The following is a 20,330-nucleotide window of genomic DNA, read 5'->3' on the forward strand; positions in this document are numbered from 1 at the left end:
ATAATTCAAGCTACTCTTGAAATAACCATGCCGTAGGGATCACAATTATAGCGGCTATATATCCTCTCATGGCGATGAGTTACAGTACAATGGGCATGCTAATTATAATCTCTATTGTAGTGCTGAGAGTATCTGCTGAGTGCTGCAGTGTGGATCAATACTGTTTAATCAATATCAGGCGGACAAGGAGTAATCAATACTTCATATGAGAGCAGAACCATGAAACCAAAGACCTGTGAAATGATTTCCTGCCGAGTTCAAATCCTTGGGTACTCACAATGTATTTCATTATCAGGGGCTCTGGGGAACCAATGATGAACCAGGGAGGATGGCAGGCATTACACAGTAACCAGAGTTCACGCAGACAAACATGTATGTATGTGTATATATTTTTTATTTTATTTAACCTTTTTTTATACAGGTTTTTCTCATTGAGATTACATTTTTCACGAGAGACCTGGTCCAACAGCAGCAGGGAGAACAATGTTTCAGACAAAACAACTTACATACACTTAACACAACATTGAACAAAACTATAGACAAACATACAGAACAACAACTACATATTACATTAAGAAACACAAATATCATAACAAAAAAACAGCTGACTTGTGTGTGTGAAAAACTCACTCAACTCTGAGGAATCTCTCCATTCACTACATGTACAAGCAAAACAAGATGCATACAGTTTTCTGAACAATTTACTAAAACCAAATGGAGCTTTTAATACTGTACATAGAAAATAAAAAGTGTAACAATTCCATTTTCAATTGAATAGACACTTTGTAGTACTGTGTTAAATCAGTTGTGTGGTAGGCCTCTGGTTTCAGGGAGCATCAGACATCAGCCTGAACACTGGACACCAGGGTTGGGGTCAATTCCAAGAAGTAAACTGAAGTGAAATTGACCCCAACCCTGCTGGTCACACAAGGTGTGATATCAGGTGTCAGACTGAACAGTGGATTAGGGTTACGATTTCAGATGTCAGATGTCAACCTTGTCGGTGTCTGGCAGCAGCCCCATTTCCTTCAGGATGACCGTCTCCAAGGACAAGTAGTCCTCATACTCCTTCATGGCCTCCTCCAAGATCTGCTCCACCTGCTTCTCTGGTATGATGGGTTCCTGGGAGGGGGACAGACCAAGGAAACATGCTTTTGGTTCATCTTGGAAAAGAGAAATTAATAACAACGACAGTCGTATGTTGTTCAATTTATTTCAACCCTTCAGACCAATTGTGAGACCTCTCACAACAACCTCACAGAGACAGATTTCCAGCTGTAGATAGTTTTCCATCATAGAGAAAATGTAGAACTCGATCTCTGTGATCAGTAACTACTCTACCTCGTCAGAGAAATGCTAAGATCAGTTATATCAAGAAGGTCAACCAACCCATTGTATTGTCTTTCATAATATCCTTCTTTGGTTAAACCTAACCTCATTTAAAACATCAGAGTTTGTGGTCTCCCTAGCAACAGGCCAGGACTAGCAAGTACAAAAATTCAGCGTGTGGTGTGAGAAAGTGAGAGGATAACAAAGTGAATGTTTTTTAAATATATAATGGCCATTTTGAATTTCTGTCTTATCAGAGCCAGACGGGAGAAAATCTAAACACACATTTGTGAAAACAGTAATCACCGTGTTTGGTTTTAAATTCTTGAGGTCTGCGTCTTTGTAGCCTACTCATAAAAGTATTTGGTCTGGATGGAATTTAATTTGTGTGTTTCTCTCCAAATGAGTGCAAAATAATAGGTTGGGAGACATGTCTGAATTGAATGTTGGTTGTTTACTTGAAAAGAAATGTATTCACTAGCCTTAAGATCGTCTTCGATCATCTTGACAGAAGTCAGCGGGTTAGGGGATTTATTCTAAACTTTCATTTGTGCCATAACAGTCATTTTGTTCTGTCTGTTTGGGAAGAAAGACAGAATAAATATACATGAGCTCTGGGACAAATGCGCTATCATTGTTGCACAAAGATATAAAACTGTTTTTCAATCATAATCACTGTAATTTTCCCTTATATGTAGATGGTGTATAGTTTAGATTGGGAGTAGACATTCCATGGTGGGTGGCAAAGATCATTTAAATCTGATGATTTAGAATGATCTTAAATGGTTACAGACTAAATACTGTTTAATGAGAATGAGAGCATTTAAAGACTGAGTGAATTAAAGGTGAATTAAACAAACTCAATGTTTGCTCAACAACAACTAGAACCAAACTGGCAAGGTGTTCTTTCAGGGGGACACAAGGGGAAGTATATGTATTTTTTCCAGTAACCTTGGTTGAAATCACAGCCATAAATTGCCCACTCAAGCATCAGATAGTGGGTCTAATGGTTATGTGAAACCAGTTAGCTAGTTTGGCAAGGAATGCTTTCCTTGGCCTGAAAGGTTTGATAAACCAGTTAACTAGTTTGGCAAGGAATGCTTTCCTTGGCCTGAAAGGTTTGATAAACCAGTTAACTAGTTTGGCAAGGAATGCTTTCCTTGGCCTGAAAGGTTTGATAAACCAGTTAACTAGTTTGGCAAGGAATGCTTTCCTTGGCCTGAAAGGTTTGATAAACCAGTTAACTAGTTTGGCAAGGAATGCTTTCCTTGGCCTGAAAGGTTTGATAACCGCTGTCCAGACATCACATACACATATTGTAAGTCGCTTTGGATAAGAGCGTCTGCTAAATGACTTAAATGTAAATGTAAACTCAGTTTTTCACAATTCCTGACATTTAATCCTAGTAAAAAGTCCCTATCTTAGGTCAGTTAGGATCCCCACTTTATATTAAGAATGTGAAATGTCAGAAGTAGAGAGAATTATTTATTTTCAGATTTTATTTCATTCATCACATTCCCAGTGGGTCAGAAGTTTACATACACTCAGAAGTTTACATACACTTAGTATTTGGTAGCTTTCCTTCAAATTGTTTAACCTGTGTCAAACGTTTCGGGTAGCCTTCCACAAGCTTCCCACAATAAGTTGGGTGCATTTTGGCCCATTCCTCCTGACAGAGCTGGTGTAACTGAGTCAGGTTTGTAGGCCTCCTTGCTCGCACACGCTTTTTTAGTTCTGCTCACAAATTTTCTATAGGGTTGAGGTCAGGGCGTTGTGATGGCCAATAAGTTGACTTTGTTGCCCTTAAGCCATTTTTCTACAACTTTGGAAGTTGTGGCAAAATTGATCCATTTGGAAGACCCATTTGCGACCAAGCTTTAACTTCTTGACTGATGTCTTGAGATGTTGCTTGAATATATCCACATAATTTTCCATCCTCATGATGCCATCTATTTTGTGAAGTGCGCCATTCCCTCCTGCAGCAAAGCACCCCCACACCATGATGCTGCAACCCCTGTGCTTAACGGTTGGGATGGTGTTCTTCGGCTTGCGAGCTTCCCCCTTTTTCCTCCAAACATAATGATGGTCATTATGGCCAAGCAGTTACATTTTTGTTTCATCAGACCAGAGGAAATTTCTACAAAAAGTACGATCTTTGTCCCCATGTGCAGTTGCAAACTGTAGTCTGGATTTCTTATGGCGGTTTTGGAGCAGTGGCTTCTTTCAGGTTATGTCGATATAGGACTCGTTTTATTGTGGATATAGATACTTTTGTATCTTTTTCCTCCAGTATCTTCACAAGGTCCTTTGCTGTTGGTCTGGGATTGATTTGCACTTTTCGCACGAAAGTACGTTCATCTCTAGGAGACAGAACGCGTCTCATTCCTGAGAGGTATGACGGCTGCGTGGTCCCATGGTATTTATACTTGCGTACTATTGTTTGTACAGATGAACGTGGTACCTTCAGGCACTTGGAAATTGCTCCCAAGGATGAACTAGACTTGTGGAGTTCTACAAAAAAAATTCTGAGGTCTTGGCTGATGTCTTTTGATTTTCCCATGATGTCAAGCAAAGAGGCACTGAGTTTGAAGGTAGGCCTTGAACTACATCCACAGATACACCTCCAATTGACTCAAAGGATATCAATTAGCCTATCAGAAGTTTCTAAAGCCATGATTTCATGTTCCATAATTTTCCAAGCTGTTTAAAGGCACAGACAACTTAGTGTATGTAAACTTCTTAATGTATGTAAACTTCACTGATACAGTGAATTATAAGTGAAATAATCTGTCTAAACAATTGTTGGAAAAATTACTTGTGTCATGCACAAAGTAGATGTCCTAACCGACTTGCCAAAACTATAGTTTGTTAACAAGACATTTGTGGAGTGGTTGAAAAACAGGTTTTAATGATTCCAACCGACTTCAACTGTAACTTTGGGTCAATTAAATCCGTTTGCAAGACTTACAGTGTGTAGCAGATTGTCACCTTCTGGCTCAAGACGTTGAGAATAACTTAGAAACAGGTACTCAGGAGTACACACACATTATGCATCAAGCAATCTGTTAGCAATCTGTTATGTCATGGCTGTCTTAAATGATTTTGGGGAAAAAATATGTAGTGGGGCAAAAAAGTATTTAGTCAGCCACCAATTGTGCATGTTCTCCCACTTAAAAAGATGAGAGAGGCCTGTAATTTTCATCATAGTTACACTTCAACTATGACAGACAAAATGAGAAAAATATCCAGAAAATCACATTGTAGGATTTTTTATGAATTTATTTGCAAATTATGGTGGAAAGTAAGTATTTGGTCAAACAAGCAAGATTTCTTCTTTAAGAGGCTCCTCTGTCCTCCACTCGTTACCTGTATTAATGGCACCTGTTTGAAATTGTTATCCGTATAAAAGACACCTGCCCACAACCTCAAACAGTCACACTCCAAACTCCACTATGGCCAAGACCAAAGAGCTGTCAAAGGACACCAGAAACAAAATTGTAGACCTGCACCAGGCTTGGAAGACTGAATCTGCAATAGGTAAGCAGCTTTGTATGAAGAAATCAACTGTGGGAGCAATTATTAGGAAATGGAAGACATACATAATAATAATCTCTCTCGATCTGGGGCTCCACGCAAGATCTCACCCCGTAGGGTCAAAATGATCACAAGAACGGTGAGCAAAAATCCCAGAACCACACGGGGGGACCTAGTGAATGACCTGCAGAGAGCTGGGACCAAAGTAACAAAGCCTACCATCAGTAACACACTACGCCGCCAGGGACTCAAATCCTGCAGTGCCAGACATGTCCCCCCGCTTAAGCCAGTACATGTCCAGGCTCGCCTGAAGTTTGCTAGAGAGCATTTGGATGATCCAGAAGAAGATTGGGAGAATGTTATATGGTCAGATGAAACCAAAATAGAACTTTTTGGTAAAAACTCAACTCGTCGTGTTTGGAGGACAAAGAATGCTGAGTTGCATCCAAAGAACACCATACCTACTGTGAAGCATGGGGGTGGAAACATCATGCTTTGGGGCTGTTTTTCTGCAAAGGGACCAGGACGACTGATCCGTGTAAAGGAAAGAATGAATGGGGCCATGTATCGTGAGATTTTGAGTGAAAACCTCATTCCATCAGTAAGGGCATTGAAGATGAAACGTGGCTGGGTCTTTCAGCATGACAATGATCCCAAACACACCGCCCGGGCAACGAAGGAGTGGCTTCGTAAGAAGCATTTCAAGGTCCTGGAGTGGCCTAGCCAGTCTCCAGATCTCAACCCCATAGAAAATCTTTGGAGGGAGTTGAAAGTCCATGTTGCCCAGCAACAGCCCCAAAACATCACTGCTCTAGAGGAGATCTGCATGGAGGAATGGGCCAAAATACCAGCAACAGTGTGTGAAAATCTTGTGAAGACTTACAGAAAACGTTTGACCTCTGTCATTGCCAACAAAGGGTATATAACAAAGTATTGAGATAAACTTTTGTTATTGACCAAATACTTATTTTCCACCATAATTTGCAAATCAATTCATAAAAAATCCTACAATGTGATTTTCTGGATTTTCTCCCCTCATTTTGAAGTGTACCTATGATGAAAATTACAGGCCTCTCTCATCTTTTTAAGTGGGAGAACTTGCACAATTGGTGGCTGACTAAATACTTTTTTGTCCCACTGTATATATATATTTTTAAATGCGCAGACAGTCCAACTTTAAGCAGGCAATATTCGATGCTCTGGCTTTAAACGTATGAGCTAAAAATGGCAAAACTTTAGAACCAGTTTGAATCGGTTCTGACCATGTGACATTATACACAGATAATGTTTTCCATCAGTTAATAATCATCTCTATATACTGTATCTCACCGTCTTCTTTCTCAGCTCCTCTGCCTCGTAGTCTTTCTTCTCCTTGGCTCTCATCTCCCTCCTCTTCTCAAAGTACACCAGCCTGTCCACCTCCTTCTCAAAGTACTTACTCATGCTCAGCTTCTACACACACACACACACACACACACACACGCACGCACGCACGCACGCACGCAGACGGAGGATGGTAGAGCTATATAAAACGCATTGGAGAAAATAAAACACAGATGGTAAAATTGAATACATCCTGTTGTCCTAGAGGCCACCTCCAGTACAAACCTCATTGCTGGAGGGGCTGCGAAGTGTCCATGGGATCTCCAGAATATGCAGAGTGCCCAGGTGATCAGACACAGCCAGGAGATGCTGCTTTGCTGTTTGTATAACAAACAAAAAGTGAATCAGATTAATACAGAACTTTCTGAATCGAACAATAAATAAATACAGGGATCCAGCAGCAGCATTAGCAACATAGCCTGGTTCCAGATCTGTTTGTGCTGTCTTGTCAATTCCTACTGCCACAATGACCATACGAGTTGGCAAGACAGCACAAACAGATCTGGGACCATGTTGGCAGCACCAAGATCAGCGGCAACTCACACGAGACGATCCAGGGTTTGATGCATGTGATCTGGGTGGCAGTGATGTTCTGGGTCTGGGAGGGCTCATGGGTCTTCTCCAGAAGGTCCCACACATCAATGTTCCCGTCCTCCTTACCGATGAAGAGCACAGCTGGACGTGACTGGGACCAGTATCCCACAGTGCACTTCTTCTGAGAACACGATGACTGGATGATGGGGCCATTCTGATAGGTCGTAGATCACAACAAGTTCAAATGCTTAAAAACATTTTATAAGCCTTATCATAAAACCTTATAAAGGCTCATATATACTTACAACAAGTTAGAATGCATTATACCCGCAGGGTTTAAGTTAAGTGATACCAAATTATCTTAATGAGTCTGTGTTTGACCAAATGTTGCTATTGTTGTTACCGTGACGCCCTCCTTCCAGATGGCAAAGGTCCATCCTCCCACGGTCAGAATGATATCTTTAAAGAAGGGAGACCGACGAACAGTGTTCACCTGCCCATCATGGATTATAAACCGATGAGAGGGCTTCGCACCTGAAAAACATAGAGAAGTAGACAGAAACAGAGAGAGAGACAGAGAGAGAGAGAGTGTGCGGTTAAAGTTGGCAAAAAACACACACATTTCTTTCAACGGGGCCGGGCGGTGACATGGGGGAGAAGCTTAAGCCCACCCTCTTCAACATATATATCAACAAATTGGCGAGGGCACTAGAACAATCTGCAGCACCCGGCCTCACCCTACTAGAATCTGAAGTCAAATGTCTACTGTTTGCTGATGATATGGTTCTTCTGTCCCCAATCAATGAGGGCCTACAGCAGCACCTAGATCTTCTGCACAGATTCTGTGAGACCTAGACCCGTACAGTATATCTCAGTTAGACAAAAATAATGGTGTTCCAAAAAAGGTCCAGTTGCCAGGACCACGAATACAAATTCCATCTAGACACCGTTGTCCTAGAGCTCACAAAAAACTATACATACCTCAGCCTAAACATCAGCATCACAGGTAATGTCCACAAAGCTGTGAACGTTCGGAGAGACAAGGCAAGAAGGGCCGTCTATGCAATCAAAAGGAACATAAAATTCAACATACCAATTAGGATCTGTGTAAAAATACTTGAATCGGTTATAGAACCCATTTCCCTTTTTGGTTGTGATGTCTGGGGTCCGCTCACCAACCAAGAATTCACAAAATGGGACAAACACCAAATTGAGACTGCATGCAGAATTCTGCAAAAATATCCTCCATGTATAATGTAAAACACCAAATAATGCATGCAGAGCAGAATTAGGCCGATTCCCGCTAATTATCAAAATCCAGAAAAGAGACAAATTCTACAACCAACTAAAAGGAAGCAATTCCCAAACCTTCCATAACAAAGCCATTACCTGCAGAGAAATTAACCTGGAGAAGAGTCCCCTAAGTATGCGGATCCTGGGGCTCTGTACATAAACACAAACAGAGTCCACAGAGCCCCAGGACAGCAACACAATTAGACCCAACCAAATCATGAGAAAACAAAAAGATAATTACTTTGAGAAATAATTTACAAAAAAACGGAGAAAACTAGAATGCCATTTGGCCCTAAACAGGGAGTACACAGTGGCAGAATACCTGACCACTGTGACTGACCCAAAATTAAGGAAATATTTGACTATATACAGACTCAGTGAGCATAGCCTTGCCATTGAAAAAGGCCACTGAAGGCAGACCTGGCTCTCAAGAGAAGACCTGTTGGCACAAGAAAAGGGAAACCAGTGAAGAACAAACACCATTGTAAATACAACCTATATTTTTATTTATTTATTTCCCCTTTTGTACTTTAACTATTTGCACATCATTACAACTCTGTATATAGACATAATATGACATTTGAAATGTCTTTATTCTTTTGGAACTGTTGTGAGTGTAATGTTTACTGTTAATCTTTTACTGTTTATTTCACTTTAGTTTATTATCTATTTCACTTGCTTTGGCAATGTAAACATCTGTTTCCCATGCTAATGAACCCCTTAAATTGAATTGAAATTGAATTGAGAGAGAGAGAGATTACCCCAGCTCAACCACATAGGAGATGAACCATATTGTCAGGCGGTGGGTGTAGCTGGTGCATGAAGTCAGGTGCAGGAGAGCAGAGATGAGTGAACAACGCACTTTACTCAAGAAAATAGCACAAGTAACAGTACCAATGTGCGAACAATAACGGTTGCCACAAAACACGGGTGAAAACAGCACCCGCACAAAACCAGCCGGAAATGTACCGACATGAACAATAAACAATGACACACAAAGATATGGGGGAAAAGAGAGTTAAATACATGACCAGTATTTGGGAGATGAAAACCTGGTGTGTGGGAAAACGAGACAAAACAAATGGAAAATGAAAAATGGATCGGCGATGGCTAGAAGACCAGTGACGTCGACCGCCGAACACCGCCCAAACAAGGAGAGGCATCGACTTCGGCAGAAGTCGTGACACACATGGAAAATGAGTCTGAGGTAAGTATGTGTGTCTGTGTCTGAATGTTTCATCAAGATTTGAATCCACAGTGGTGCCATTTCCAAGGACCAGTATCTTCCTATTGGGATACAGTAATAATGTTAAAGCTAAATAAACAGTCTACTGACCACTAGGAGCACATTTTATACTATAATAATGTCATTTCCCTTGGGAACCATTTCCCCCTTTACCATTAACTAACATGAGGAAAGTGCTTTATAGGGAGCAATTTACCATTAATGTACAAGCAAATAACCTTTGTCTACCCTGACGCTGTTGTGACACGAGACACAGTTTATTATTAAGTAATCACATTCCTGTGCCCTGCCAAAACAAGATGAGGGAACCAAGTTTAATCTCCTGTAATTGGTCATAAATTGCTGAATGGCTCAATACTTTAGTAGTGATACTATTGTAGTCTAGCAGCCATGATATTAAATCTATTTCCCAGACAGTAAATGCCTTGTTTTGTTTCTTGACTGCCTCAAATCTCTTGTGCTTAAACAAACTATGATTAGGAGGAGAATAGGAGATCCTGAAGGCATTGTTTGAGTCTCCATGGAATCTGTAGAGCAGTTACATTCATGATACTTAAGATATAGGAAACAAGCAACCAATCTCCCTGATTACTCAGAGCTCTAGAGGTTTAGGAGATGATGTATTTTCCTTGGCTGTGAACCAACGGACATGTTAACTGTAAGAGTATAGTTTAAATGATATTATAGCCCCTCTCATTTATGATGATCTTACTGAACAGTCGTCCAGAGTCGTTGTCCTTCTCCAACTTCCAGTCTGTGTACACAAGCTCTCCATCCTGAGTGCAAAAAGTGGTAGAAAGAACAAGTTGTAGCTGAGTTTTACCTTAGTGTAACTAAGCCCCAGGATGGATAGTTTACAGTTGGCATACAGTATGAAGTGATCTGTGACTTGAATTGAGTTCTTCATGAAAAGTATTAACTCCATAACTCATCAATGAAACACATTCCACCTCTAGTAGTACGCACTTTTCAGTTACTTGATAATGGTTCCCCCTTGGAACTTCCTTCCATCCATCCATATAATAGTTATGGAGAAGAAAGGCTACGTTACCTCGGTCCCTGCGTATAACCGGGTGCAGATGTCCTCCAGCGGTTTGAGTTGTTTGGCTGAAGGCACTCTGAGCAGGGCGTACTCTGGAGCAACCTCTGACCTCTCTGCATTCAGGTGGGCCCTGTCTGTCAGGGGTTAATAGGGGGAAGCACAGAGTGAGCAGTGTTGTTATGCAGTTAAACATCATAGTTAGGGCATTTATTCCAGATAGCCTTTTGTAGCTCTTTAATGACTGTTACTCTGTGAGTGAAACAGCCAGGGCAGTTGACCGGAGAGCACGTGGGGCTGTGGCTCTGTAAGGCTTGGTACCAGCTCAGTCATCTGACCACCACCAACAGGAGAGGGAGAAGGAGAGGCGCAGCCTTTTCAGTGACAAAAGCCCCACTGTCTGCAGTGATAGTGCAGGACTCGACAGCATGTTCACAGCCCTTTATCGCCATATTATATTAGCTATCTCTAGGGTATGATCACTACACACTATTAGTTATAGGAGATGTAGGCTACTCATTAGAACTGTGGTTAAGATCAAATTGGGTTACACTAACAAACGTTCCAGTGATGACTGATGACATTGATCATCATAGCGTCATTGATGACACGAAGATCACCACCTTCTACAATCTAAACCTAGTGTTACTATTGGGTTGGAGGATTGTAGGGAGGAGTCTTTAAGACAGGACAGGTAACACCTTCCAATCAAGACTCTCTACCTGACCTTCCATTCTCTAACAGACAAAGCCGCTACCCACCTTAACTCAAGACAGCTGACCCTATTCATTACATAGATCATATCGAAACAGCCCACGACATGCCCAAAAAAACGCCCCAAAAATTCAGCACCTTTTAGGTTCAGTAACTGAAAATGAATTCATTCCATAACCACTAAGAAAGCTGTGTGTATAAATGCAGATCTTAAAGCAGCAAGACAAAGGCAGGTTTTCTTCTTGATGTACCACCCGAGACACAGGAACATCTTTTGGCCCCAGGGGCTCAGCAGCATATTGCAAACAGCTGACAGTCAACAAGGTTAATGCCCCCTGACTATGAGAGCCTTGTCTAGGTCTGGGGCCGATCGTTTAATAAAGCAGTATGAAACCAGAGGCGAGAAGGGTGAGATGGGTGAGGGGGGGTGGTGAAGGGAGAGACGGCCATGCCCCACTGATCATAGTGCTCACTGATCCAAAGTAGAATCTAAGACAGTGGCACACTCAAACACATACACAAGCATGTCGAACGCAATGTACAGACACACTGACAAACACATCATACACTCCACAGACAGTGTGTGCCCTGCGGGTCCATTACAAAGAGTAACTAGTCTCTTATATCTTTATCTCCTAAGAGTCTTGATTTGAAGACAGATGTTGTTTTGGCTTGCTGTTTAGTGTTCCGCTCATCTGTGTTGCTTCAAGGGGTTAGAAAAAAGGGAGAATGAAAATAGGAAAAGAAAGAGTGACAGCAAGAGAAATAAACAGAGGGAAGGGAGATGCTCACCTGCACCTGAAGGAGAAGGAGAGAGAAAAACGGTAGAGGAAGAAGGTAAATACTCACCTGCGTTGCTACCTGTATGGTTGTCACAGGTGTTGTCTCGCAGGCTGATTTTCAAAGGGCTGTATTCCCCGCTGGTATCAATCTTAGGCAGGGAAACCTGACACATGACAAGACGATAGCTTTGACATCTATCTAATGCCTTTAGAGAACTGTCAAACACACAGTACATTCCAAAAATAGGCAACACTAGGAACACCACTCTCCCTTTATATTTTCTATGTGTATTTCCGACAGATCAGAAGTGTAGGGGAAAATTAAAGTGTAGATAAAGGGGTTGAAGTGGAGACTGAACCTTGGTTTCTGGGGTCATACCAGGAGTGTTACCATTTAACCAAGGGGTCTGTTATAAATCAGTAATGGTACAGTATGATATATGCTGTACCCTGATGAGTGGTTTCCATGTGAGGTCGAGGTGTTTGAAGGTGTTGGGAACACCGTGAGGATTCTCCAGGGGTTTCTCCTCCACCTTCTGTTTCCGCTGGTCGGCCATGGTCTGGAGTACCCTCGGAGCACGAATATCCCAGAACATCACACAGCTGGTAGGGAGAGAGACGGACACAGGGAGAACAAAATAAACAAACAAAAACACCAACAAAGAGACAGGACCTAACATTTGATACATCTAAATTATAATTGTATTGTTTTTCATTCAATATTCTATTTTTTATAAAACGATTGCATTTAGTCAGTCATTTAATATTAATGTCACTTTGTACCAATCAGGGGCGCAGGTGACGATCTGAACACATATTCCATTCTTGTTCTCCATCGGTACCCCCATTCTAGAGACCTTATCAGAATGAAAGAGAGAAAATGAATGAATATCTACTATACCACAGGTAGGCTTTTCAGTCCTTGTCACGGTGAGTAATGATATCCCATTTAGGGTCGGAACCTTGTCCTAATAAAAGGGAGCACTTGGGAGCATAGACCATTGTGCAGCTGTATTTTAGTCCTAGAATAATGCTATCCCTCCCTCTATTGTTTTACAGGTTTGGCTCCCTGGGGACACTTTGATAATTGCCTGGTTTCACTTAAACCAACGACTGTCTGTGGATTGCAACGAAGCGTTGCACCACCCACACGCTTCTTTAGACATAAGACAAAAGACACACTTTATTAGATGGTATAACCAATAAATGTTCACTCACACAGGGCATACAAGGAGATTGAGGAAGGGATAACTTCATTACTATCCACCTCTTTAATAAAAACCATGCAAATGTAGCCTGGGTGTCAAGTCTGTTTCTGCTCTCCTGCCAACTCCTTCTGGAATTGTCATGCTCAATATTACACTGGTACCCAGGCTAGTGTGAAAGGCTTGTAGTGATATTACTACTAAGACAGCACTATATAGGCATCACGACAAGTCACTTGAAGATACGAGTTACCATTTCCTGCTCTGACCTGTTAGGGAGGTTTGTGTTGACAAGATCCCTGACATAGAGATGATCTCTATGGTGCTTCCTGACGTAGATGGACCACAGCAATTATGTCTAAAAGCCTGTTGTGACATTCACCCTTGACCACTCCTATAAAGCTATTCCTATAGACCTTCTCTACTGTGACTACTTTCATTGATCATCTATCTCAGATCCTGCTAAAAATGTATTGTGTAATGGTCAAAGTGCTTTTAAGTCAGATTGGATCGTAAATTAAACAGGATCATCATACCAAAATTAGACTCAGAAATCATTAGTGTGATAAGAGGACCTAGCTAACCCTTTTAACGTAAGCGTTTGAATATCAGTGTGTAAATTAGGTGTGAAGGCTAAAAAATGTCAGTTCTCATTGGACCCTGGTAGGTTGGTACTTTGTTAAGTGTATTTACTTTAGATCTCATAAGGTGAGTGATGCAGTGGTCTAAGGCAGTGGTCTAAGGCAATGCATCGCAGTGCTAGCTGTGCCACTAGAGATTATTGGTTAGAGTCCAGGCTGTCGCAGCCGGCTGCGACCGGGAGACCCATGGGGCGGCTCACAATTGGCCCAGAGTCATCCGGGTTAAGGGAGGTTTTGGCCGGCAGGGATGTCCTTGTCCCATTGCGCACTAGCGATTCCTGTGGTGGGCCAGGCACAGTGCACGCTGACACTACAGTGTTTCTGCCGACACATTGGTGCGGCTGGCTTCCGGGTTAAGTGGGCATTGTGTCAAGAAGCAGTGCGGCCTGGTTGAGTTGTGTTTTGGAGGACACACGGCTCTCGACCTTCGCCTCTCCCGAGTCCGTACGGAAGTTGCAGTGATGATACAAGACTGTAACTACCAATTGGAGACCACGAAATTGGGGTGAAAAAAGGGGTAAAACATTTGTGGTGAGAGCCGAGTGTGTTGAGACCAAAACTTTCAAGAATGATTCATTTGGACAAAAACAGAAAAGTCATATCACATTAGTATTTTCCCATGGTAAGAAATCACAATCAAATAATTAGCTAATAAAACATCTTAAAGGGATAGTTCAGGATTTTTGCAGCCACTAACTTCCTTCATACTGGATGGAGAGAAATATTCACAAGTTCATCGAACTCATCCCCTCACAGTAACTCCACTCATCCCCCTACAGTTCCTCCCCTCATCCCCCTACAGTAACTCCCCTCATCCCCCTACAGTTCCTCCCCTTATCCCCCTACAGTTCCTCCCCTCATCCCCCTACAGCAGGGGTGTCAAAGTCAAATGGACGGAGGGCCAAATAAAAAATTTAGCTACAAGCCGAGGGCCGGACTGTTCGAATGTTCATTGAAAATTTTTTAAATGACGCATATAGTCTAGTGAACCTAATTGAACCTACTGAAAACCTAACAAATATATTCCAATATGATCAGATAAATAAAGCAATATTTTCTTATGGCTCTGTCAGTAATCTTTAATTTTCAACAGACACAAAAGACAAATTTCCTTTATATAAAAATCCCCATAACATGAACATTAAATGAAAGAAACCGGTATTCAAGGCACCATCAGTAGCCTATATTTTCTATTTTAGCAAAAGTGGGCTAAATTTACTTCAAAGAAAAAAACAATAATAGCAATTTTCTATCATCCACTCAACTGAAATATTTTTAAAATATAATTGGATTGAAATACAATAAAATAAAGTGCAAAAATCTATTAATCAAAAACAACACTTTGTTTAAGGAGAAGTAACATGCAGTGAAAACAAATATTAAACTTTAACTTTTAAACTTGAACTGAGTAAAAACTCTAAATATGTGATTGCACAGTAATGTTCACTTGTTTGAGGTTGAGGGTGATACTTGGTGGTGTCCCATCTTTTCCACAAGTTCATCAATGTTCGGGGTAAGGCTCTGAGCTGAGGAAATCCTCAGAATTGAGTGGAGGTGTTCAGCAGTAAGTCGACTTCTGTGTGATGTTTTGTTCAAGTTCATCAAAGAAAACAGTTGTTCACACAGGTATGTGCTGCCAAACATAGACAACGTTTGAGCAGCCTGGATGCGCAGCTGGGGCATTGTGTCGGGGAGGAAACGGGCGAACTCCGCAGCACCCACTGCCACATATTTTGCCCTCAGTGCATCATTGCATTGGAGGTCAATCAACTCCATTTGGAGGTTTGGTGGTGAGCTTTCCACGTCAACAGCAAATGGGTTACCGAGCAGTTCCAACCTGCTTTTTTGTGCTTCAAAGTCAGCAAATCGGCGTCGAAAGTCAGCGGCAAGCATACCTATTTTATCAGCCAACTGTGCGCTCGGGAACGCACTGGTAGAGAGCTTCTCTTTCATGGTCTGGCAGCTGGGAAAGTGGCTCAAATTTTCTTTCCGCATCTGCGTCTCCCACAGAGTCAGTTTGGTTTTAAATGCCTTCACTGTACTGTACATATCAGAGATGACACGATCCCGACCCTGCAGCTGCAAGTTCATTGCATTCAGATGACTCGTAATGTCACACAGAAAAGCCATTTCACACAGAAACATTTCGTCTCGGAGTTGTGTTGTGTCTTTCCCTTTGCTGTCCAAGAACAGACAAATCTCCTCACGAAGCTCCAAACATCTTTGAAGCACCTTTCCCTGGCTTAGCCATCGCACCTCTGTGTGATAAGGCAAATCACCATGCTCCGTTTCTAACTCCGTCAGAAATGCCTTGAACTGGCGGTGATTCAAACCTTTGGCTCTGATAAAGTTAACTGTGCGCGTGATGATGCTCATTACATGCTCCATTTTCAAGGCTTTACCGCACAACGCTTCCTGGTGTATGATACAATGATAAGCTGTCAGCTCACCTGTCGCGTTTTCCTCTTGCATCTTTTCCCGTATCTTCGCCATCAGTCCGCTCCTGTGTCCACACATCGCAGGTGCTCCGTCGGTTGTCAAACCCACGAGTTTTTCCCAAGGCAGCTCCATCTCATTTACACATCTTGACACCTCTTCATACAAATCATGCCCCGTAGTTGTGCCATGCATAGGACGTAAAGCCAAAAACTCCTTTGTCACGCTTAGGCTGGAGTCCACTCCGCGGATGAAAATTGACAACTGGGCAATGTCAGAAATGTCGGTGCTCTCATCCACAGCCAAGGAATATGCAATGAAATCTTTTCCCTTTTTCACAAGCTGCTCTTTTAGATTGATGGACAACTGGTCTACTCTCTCGGCAATGGTGTTTCTGCTCAGACTCACATTTAAAAAGAGTTGCCTTTTTTCTGGGCAAACTTCGTCACAAACTTTAATCATGCAGTTTTTGATGAAATCCCCCTCCGTAAATGGCCGGGCTGATTTAGCGATCTCTTCTGCCAAAATAAAACTGGCCTTGACAGCAGCCTGGCCTTGTGATTTGGTTTTTTTGAACAGAGCCTGTCGAGATTTGAGGCCTCGTTTTAATTCCTCTGCCTTTTGTAGCCTTTGTTCCATGTCCATATTCTTGTTTTTGTCCGCGTGTTTCGTTTCATAATGTCGTCTCAGATTATACTCTTTCAGTACCGCCACACTTTCTCCACACAGAAGACACACAGGTTTTCCAGCTACCTCCGTGAACAAATACTCCGACTCCCACCTTGTTTGAAACCCCGGTTCTCAGTGTCCACCTTCCGTTTGCCATTTTTGATGGGTATCTGAAAGTTAATTTTACTGTGATACTGACAACTGCTGTGCCAATAAATATTGAAATGAAGCAGCCTACTGCTCGGTGCGTCACCGTTGCATTGTGGGAAATGTAGTATTGGTGCGTGTAAAAGATCTGCGGGCTGCCGGCTTGCTGCGGTCTGCGGGCCGGTTCTAATAATAAATCAAGATCATCCCAGGGGCCGTAAAAAACCTTCTCGCGGGCCGGATGTGGCCCGCGGGCCTTGACTCTGACATATGTGCCCTACAGTTCCTCCCCTCATCCCCCTACAGTACCTCCCCTCACCCTCCTTCAGTAACTCCCCTCATTCCCCTACAGTTCCTCCCCTCATCCCCCTACAGTTCCTCCCCTCATCCCCCTACAGTTCCTCCCCTCATCACCCTACATTTCCTCCCCTCATTCCCCTACAGTTCCTCCCCTCATCCCCCTACAGTTCCTCCCCTCATCCCCCTACAGGTCCTCCCCTCATCCCCCTACAGTAACTCCTCATCCTCCTACAGTTCCTCCCCTCATCCCCCTACATTTCCTCCCCTCATCCCCATATAGTTCCTCCCCTCATCCCCCTACAGTTCCCCCCTCATCCCCCTACAGTTCCCCCCTCATCCTCCTACAGTAACTCCCCTCATCCCCCTACAGTTCCTCCCCTCATCCCCCTACAGTACCTCCCCTCACCCTCCTTCAGTAACTCCCCTCATCCCCCTACAGTTCCTCCCCTCATCCCCCTACATTTCCTCCCCTCATCCCCCTACAGTTCCTCCCCTCATCCCCCTACAGTACCTCCCCTCACCCCCCTACAGTTCCTCCCCTCATCCCCCTACAGTTCCTCCCCTCATCCCCCTACAGTTCCTCCCCTCATCCCCCTACATTTCCTCCCCTCATCCCCCTACAGTTCCTCCCCTCATCCCCCTACAGTTCCTCCCCTCATCCCCCTACAGTTTCCCCCTCATCCTCCTACAGTGACTCCCCTCATCCCCCTACAGTTCCTCCACTCATCCCCCTACAGTTCCTCCCCTCATCCTCCTACAGTTCCTCCCCTCATCCTCCTACAGTTCCTCCCCTCATCCTCCTACAGTAACTCCCCTCATCCCCCTACAGTTCCTCCCCTCATCCCCCTACAGTACCTCCCCTCATCCCCCTACAGTACCTCCCCTCACCCTCCTACAGTAACTCCCCTCATCCCCCCACAGTTCGTCCCCTCATCCCCCTACAGTTCCTCCCCTCATCCCCCTACAGTTCCTCCCCTCATCCCCCTATAGTTCCCCCCTCATCCCCTACAGTTCCCCCTCATCCTCCTACAGTAACTCCCCTCATCCCCCTACAGTTCCTCCCCTCATCCCCCTACAGTTCCTCCCCTCATCCCCCTACAGTAACTCCCCTCATCCCCCTACAGTTCCTCCCCTCATCCTCCTACAGTTCCTCCCCTCATCCCCCTACAGTAACTCCCCTCATCCTCCTACAGTTCCTCCCCTCATCCCCTACATTTCCTCCCCTCATCCCCCTATAGTTCCTCCCCTCATCCCCTACAGTTCCCCCCTCATCCCCCTACAGTTCCTCCCCTCATCCTCCTACAGTAACTCCCCTCATCCCCCTACAGTTCCTCCCCTCATCCCCCTACAGTACCTCCCCTCACCCTCCTTCAGTAACTCCCCTCATCCCCCCACAGTTCCCCCCTCATCCTCCTACAGTTCCTCCCCTCATCCCCCTACAGTTCCTCCCCTCATCCCCCTACATTTCCTCCCCTCATCCCCCTACAGTTCCTCCCCTCATCCCCCTACAGTTCCTCCCCTCATCCCCCTACAGTTTCCCCCTCATCCTCCTACAGTGACTCCCCTCATCCCCCTACAGTTCCTCCACTCATCCCCCTACAGTTCCTCCCCTCATCCTCCTACAGTAACTCCCCTCATCCCCCTACAGTTCCTCCCCTCATCCCCCTACAGTACCTCCCCTCATCCCCCTACAGTACCTCCCCTCACCCTCCTACAGTAACTCCCCTCATCCCCCCACAGTTCGTCCCCTCATCCCCCTACAGTTCGTCCCCTCATCCCCCTACAGTTCCTCCCCTCATCCCCCTACAGTAACTCAATACCTCAAAGGTTCCCGGCAGCCACTGGATGTCTGTAATGGGTGCTTTGTGGCCATTCTCTATGCCTGAGACAGCACAGTAACGCACCACAGGGGTTTCATTCTCCCGCTTGTCTTCAAAGCCCTGCTGGGGTGACAAACACACAAGGATTACAGCAAACAGCAGGGTGTTAGTCACACAATACAGCAAACAGCAAACAGCAGGGTGGCATAAGCACGGTCAGGTCAATCAACAGGTTCCATACCATAATAGCACTATGGAGGATACAGAGTGAAATACTTTAATGTCCCAGAATTGTCCTTTCTATTCTACTAAAGACAGAATTCAAATAATATACAGTTAGTTGCTTTGCTAACAGTGGAAATTAAGAATGTGGTTTATATTATATACAGAAGGACTTTAGTTTTTTGCTCTAAATGGTTTAGGACCTGGAGCAGTGCATGTGATTTCACTTTGCACTTTGGCCACCGCTGTCGTTGGCTCTGTTTCTCATTAAGACTGAGATCACTGGCTGATTGGAAAGAGATGTAGACTTAGCAGTAAAGCTGCATGCTTGGAGAGTGCTGTATATGTTACTGTTTGTGCATGTCTACTGGGTTATGGCACCCTTTTCCCTTTATACTGTAGCGCACTACTTTTGACCGGGGACAATAGGGCTCTGGTCAAAAGTAGGGCACTATGCAGGGGATAGTGTGCCATTTGGGACATAGCCTGTCTCTACAAAAGGTGTGAATATGGCAGGTTAGGACATACACACGTTCCCTTAAAACCGTACGGGGGGTTTACAAGGCATTAACAGGTGCTAGTAAAGGACATCTTTAGCTGATAGAACTGCCATTGTTTGTTCTGAAAACACATAGCTGTAATCAGGTGTGTGTGTGTGTGTGTGTGTGTGTGTGTGTGTGTGTGTGTGTGTGTGTGTGTGTGTGTGTGTGTGTGTGTGTGTGTGTGTGTGTGTGTGTGTGTGTGTGTGTGTGTGTGTGTGTGTGTGTTTTAGGCCATGAAAGACCTATCAAGGGCATAGAGGGGTTACGCAACAACTGGAGTGTGTGTGTGTGTGTGTGTGTGTGTGTGTGTGTGTGTGTGTGTGTGTGTGTGTGTGTGTGTGTGTGTGTGTGTGTGTGTGTGTGTGTGTGTGTGTGTTGTGTTTGTGTTTTAGGCCATGAAAGACCTATCAAGGGCATAGAGGGGTTACGCAACAACTGGAGTGTGTGTGTGTGTGTGTGTGTGTGTGTGTGTGTGTGTGTGTGTGTGTGTGTGT

The 20,330-nt window shown here is 43.8% G+C and overlaps 1 protein-coding gene across 5 annotated transcripts in view; it reads right to left on the minus strand.

Annotated features, from left to right (window-relative positions):
• Nucleotides 1-384: 384 nt before the first annotated feature.
• Nucleotides 385-20,330, minus strand: part of dnai3 (dynein axonemal intermediate chain 3) — a 34,717-nt gene continuing 14,771 nt past the window's right edge. For 4 of the 5 annotated variants that reach the window (XM_046300251.1, XM_046300254.1, XM_046300250.1 and 1 more), the window contains 11 exons: nt 19,073-19,195; nt 12,638-12,711; nt 12,304-12,457; nt 11,922-12,018; nt 10,371-10,495; nt 10,032-10,095; nt 7,184-7,314; nt 6,790-6,994; nt 6,472-6,563; nt 6,193-6,315; nt 385-1,122 (listed from right to left, as the gene is read on the minus strand). In XM_046300251.1, coding sequence (XP_046156207.1) covers nt 985-1,122; nt 6,193-6,315; nt 6,472-6,563; nt 6,790-6,994; nt 7,184-7,314; nt 10,032-10,095; nt 10,371-10,495; nt 11,922-12,018; nt 12,304-12,457; nt 12,638-12,711; nt 19,073-19,195 — 1,326 coding nt within the window. In that variant the 3' untranslated portion in view covers nt 385-984. The remainder of the gene's footprint in view (nt 1,123-6,192; nt 6,316-6,471; nt 6,564-6,789; nt 6,995-7,183; nt 7,315-10,031; nt 10,096-10,370; nt 10,496-11,921; nt 12,019-12,303; nt 12,458-12,637; nt 12,712-19,072; nt 19,196-20,330) is intronic. The other variant, XM_046300252.1, reaches the window with a different exon arrangement.

This window comes from Oncorhynchus gorbuscha, linkage group LG15, assembly GCF_021184085.1.
Source record: "Oncorhynchus gorbuscha isolate QuinsamMale2020 ecotype Even-year linkage group LG15, OgorEven_v1.0, whole genome shotgun sequence".
NCBI lineage: Eukaryota > Metazoa > Chordata > Actinopteri > Salmoniformes > Salmonidae > Oncorhynchus > Oncorhynchus gorbuscha.